This window comes from Lupinus angustifolius, unplaced genomic scaffold, assembly GCF_001865875.1.
Source record: "Lupinus angustifolius cultivar Tanjil unplaced genomic scaffold, LupAngTanjil_v1.0 Scaffold_559, whole genome shotgun sequence".
NCBI classification, from domain to species: domain Eukaryota; kingdom Viridiplantae; phylum Streptophyta; class Magnoliopsida; order Fabales; family Fabaceae; genus Lupinus; species Lupinus angustifolius.
Genome location: NW_017727899.1, coordinates 83,831 through 87,510, shown reverse-complemented (window position 1 = coordinate 87,510; position 3,680 = coordinate 83,831). Strand labels below are relative to the sequence as shown.

The 3,680-nt window shown below is 31.3% G+C and overlaps 1 protein-coding gene across 1 annotated transcript; it reads left to right on the top strand.

The window, feature by feature from the left end:
* Positions 1 to 229: 229 nt before the first annotated feature.
* Positions 230 to 3,101, top strand: LOC109341661 (trifunctional UDP-glucose 4,6-dehydratase/UDP-4-keto-6-deoxy-D-glucose 3,5-epimerase/UDP-4-keto-L-rhamnose-reductase RHM3-like). The gene is made up of 2 exons (XM_019579602.1): positions 230 to 1,865; positions 2,615 to 3,101. The coding sequence occupies exons 1-2, from the start codon at positions 315 to 317 to the stop codon at positions 3,056 to 3,058; spliced, it is 1,995 nt and encodes a 664-aa protein (XP_019435147.1). The 5' UTR covers positions 230 to 314; the 3' UTR covers positions 3,059 to 3,101.
* The last annotated feature ends 579 nt before the right edge of the window (positions 3,102 to 3,680 follow it).

The window sequence follows — 3,680 nt, the reverse complement described above, 5'->3', positions numbered from 1 at the left end:
TATATATATATATATAATTAGAATAATAATAAACAGATAAGAATAAATAAGAATAGTAGCAAAATACAATTATGTTAATAATCTAACACCCAATATCATATAGCTTTTCTCTTTGTCTTTGTCTTTAATAACATGTTAAGCATAAGTGTTGGCACATGTGAATATTGTTTCCTTCCATATTTTTTCAGTGTAGGAGTTCTCCTTTATTTATTTTTTTCGTTATTTTTTTTATTGTGATTAACCCTTAATTTTTTGATTTGTTCACAGAATTGAAAACATAGCAAATTAATCATCTACACTAAGAAGAAATTAAGATGACAACTACACCAAGTCCTTACGAACCAAAAAATATCCTCATAACTGGTGCAGCTGGTTTCATAGCCTCCCATGTTACTACTAGGCTAATCAAAAAGTACCCTAGCTACAAGATTGTAGCTCTTGATAAGCTAGATTATTGTTCCACTTTTAAGAATCTTCAACAATGCACTTCATCAAAAAACTTCAAATTTGTCAAGGCTGATATAGCAAGTGCTGATATTGTGAATCATCTCTTGGTGGAAGAGAAAATAGACACCATTATGCACTTTGCTGCACAAACCCATGTAGATAATTCCTTTGGTAACTCCATGGAATTCACCTACAACAATATATATGGTACACATGTTCTTCTTGAAGGTTGTAGGGTCACTGACCATGTTAAAAGATTCATCCATGTTAGCACTGATGAAGTATATGGTGAAACTAAGTTAGATACTAATGTTGGTAACCATGAGGCTTCTCAGCTTCTTCCAACAAACCCTTACTCAGCAACAAAAGCAGGTGCAGAAATGTTGGCCATGGCATACCATAGGTCCTATGGTCTTCCAATTATAACCTCTAGAGGAAATAATGTTTATGGTCCTAACCAATACCCAGAAAAGCTTGTTCCTAAGTTAATTCTTAGGGCAATGAAAGGTGATAAATTTCCTATCCATGGTGATGGATCCAATGTAAGGAGTTACCTTTATTGTGGTGATGTTTCTGAAGCATTTGATGTCATACTTCATAAGGGAGAGATTGGTCAAGTCTACAACATTGGAACAAAGAAAGAAAGAAGTGTGTTAGATGTAGCAAGTGACATATGCAAGCTCTTTAAATTGGACCCTAAAGAAGCTATTGAGTTTGTTAAAGATAGGCCTTTTAATGATAAGAGATATTTCTTAGATGATCAAAAGCTAAAGCAACTTGGTTGGGAAGATAGAACTTGTTGGGAAGAAGGACTTAAAATGACAATTGAATGGTACAAAAACAACCCTAATTGGTGGGGTGATGTATCTACTGCTTTAAACCCACATCCACATTTCTCAGCTATAAATCTCTCTGATGAACCTCAATGGTCATTTCAATATGGATTTTCAAGGCTTGTTAGGTCATTTACTGAGATTGGTAGAACTAATAAATCTGAAGGAGAATTCAAGTTCCTTATATATGGTAGGACAGGTTGGATTGGAGGGTTACTAGGGAAGCTTTGTGATGAAGATGGAATTGATTGGGAATATGGGAAAGGAAGATTAGAAGATAGAAAATCATTGTTAGAGGATATATTTAGGGTAATGCCAAGTCATGTGTTAAATGCAGCTGGAGTTACTGGTAGGCCAAATGTTGATTGGTGTGAATCACATAAAGTTGAGACAATAAGAACCAATGTTGTTGGAACTTTAAATCTTGCTGATATTTGCAAGGAAAATGGGTTGTATATGATGAATTTTGCAACAGGTTGTATATTTGAGTATGATAAAGAGCATCCTCTAGGATCTGGCATTGGGTTCAAGGAGGAGGATAAGCCAAATTTTATTGGCTCTTTCTATTCTAAGACCAAGGCCATGGTAATTTTATCTCTCAAATTTCTATGTTATCTTAGTTATAGTAGTATTGTTAATCTGAATTTGCTAAGATTTCTAATTAGCTTCATACTTTCTTTTTTTAGTGGAATCCACTTACTTTACGAATCAATATCTTAGTCACTCATTTTATAAAAATATAATGGTTCAGATTTATTAATTAATTCAAATCACATGAACTATTAAATTTTCATATAATTGATAACAAAGACGTGAAATATGTTTTTTTTAACTTATTCCTGGAGTAAATTGATCTCCTATCTTCTTTTTGACTTGACAATTCATTATCCACAAATTCTAAAATCAATACTTGATAGCATTTGGTCTTAGAAAGATACCAAATATATAGTTCTAGTTTATATTTGTGTATTTCATAAATGTATTAGAACAATATACATGATTAAAATATGCAACATTTTATAGTTTTCCAACTAACTAGTGGAATAAAGGGAACACATTTGATGCAAGAATTGTAATTGATTTCTCTCTTGTATTAGGTGGGCACTCCTTGCATTGTGCTCCTTTAATACAAAATTTACTTATAAAAAACATCTTACTACCTTAGACATGTTAGGGTTTCGTCTCAAATAAGAAACAAAATAATCTTTATCATCACAAGTCTTATACTCAATTGACAATTATTATGTACTATGAAATGGTGAAGTATTGAAATATGAAACAACATTGTACATATATTTTGTTGCAAATGTTAAAACATTGCCACATAAATGCAGGTGGAGGATCTCCTTAAAGAATATGATAATGTATGCACATTGAGAGTTAGAATGCCAATATCATCAGATCTTAACAACCCAAGAAACTTTATCACAAAGATTAGTCATTACAACAAGGTAGTAAACATACCCAATAGCATGACCGTGTTAGATGAGCTTCTACCTATAGCCATTGAAATGGCTAAGAGGAACTTAAAAGGGATATGGAACTTCACCAACCCAGGAGTTATAAGCCACAATGAGATATTAGAGTTGTATAAAGAATACATAGACCCTAAATTTAAATGGGAAAATTTTAATTTGGAAGAACAAGCAAAGGTAATAGTTGCACCAAGGAGTAACAATGAAATGGATGGCTTCAAGCTCAAGAAAGAGTTCCAAGATTTGTTACCCATTAAAGATTCCATTATTAAGTTTGTCTTTGAGCCTAATAAGAAAATTTGAAGATCTTATGGATTTTGTACTTTTTATGTGACCTTTGTATTTATATATTTATTTGAAGTATTTTCGAACGTAGGCATATATTGTTCTCTATGTGATTTATATAATCGTTGTTTTGTAAATTTATGGTTTAAAAAGATTTTGTATTTATGTCATACTTCTTTAATGTACGTGTATATAAATAATACCTATGTTGAGCTTAGTAGAAATTAGAGCTCGATGCACATATATTTGAATGATGAAGGTATTTTTTATGTTACCTATTATAGCTAGTCATTGTATAAATATATCTTGTTATAGTTTTTATCTTGGGAAAAAATTGGTGTACTAGATATTCCTGAAATTATGTTCTTAATCCGTTTCCATTAAAAATTTGTTTTAGATCTCTAATTTGTTTTCACTCCTAGAAGAAAATAATAAAAATTGAAACTTTTACGGTTTTCTGGTTTAGGCCTAGGGTTATTTCTTGTTTAAATTTTTGCCCTTGATTTTGGGTTTATGGACTGGAATTCATGGATCGGTTTGAAAGTGTTTCCGAGTTCTTTAAGGAAAAAGAAATATTTTACTAATTTATAAGTGAATAATATTAAATAATTAAATATTAATATATAGCATGGCCCATATT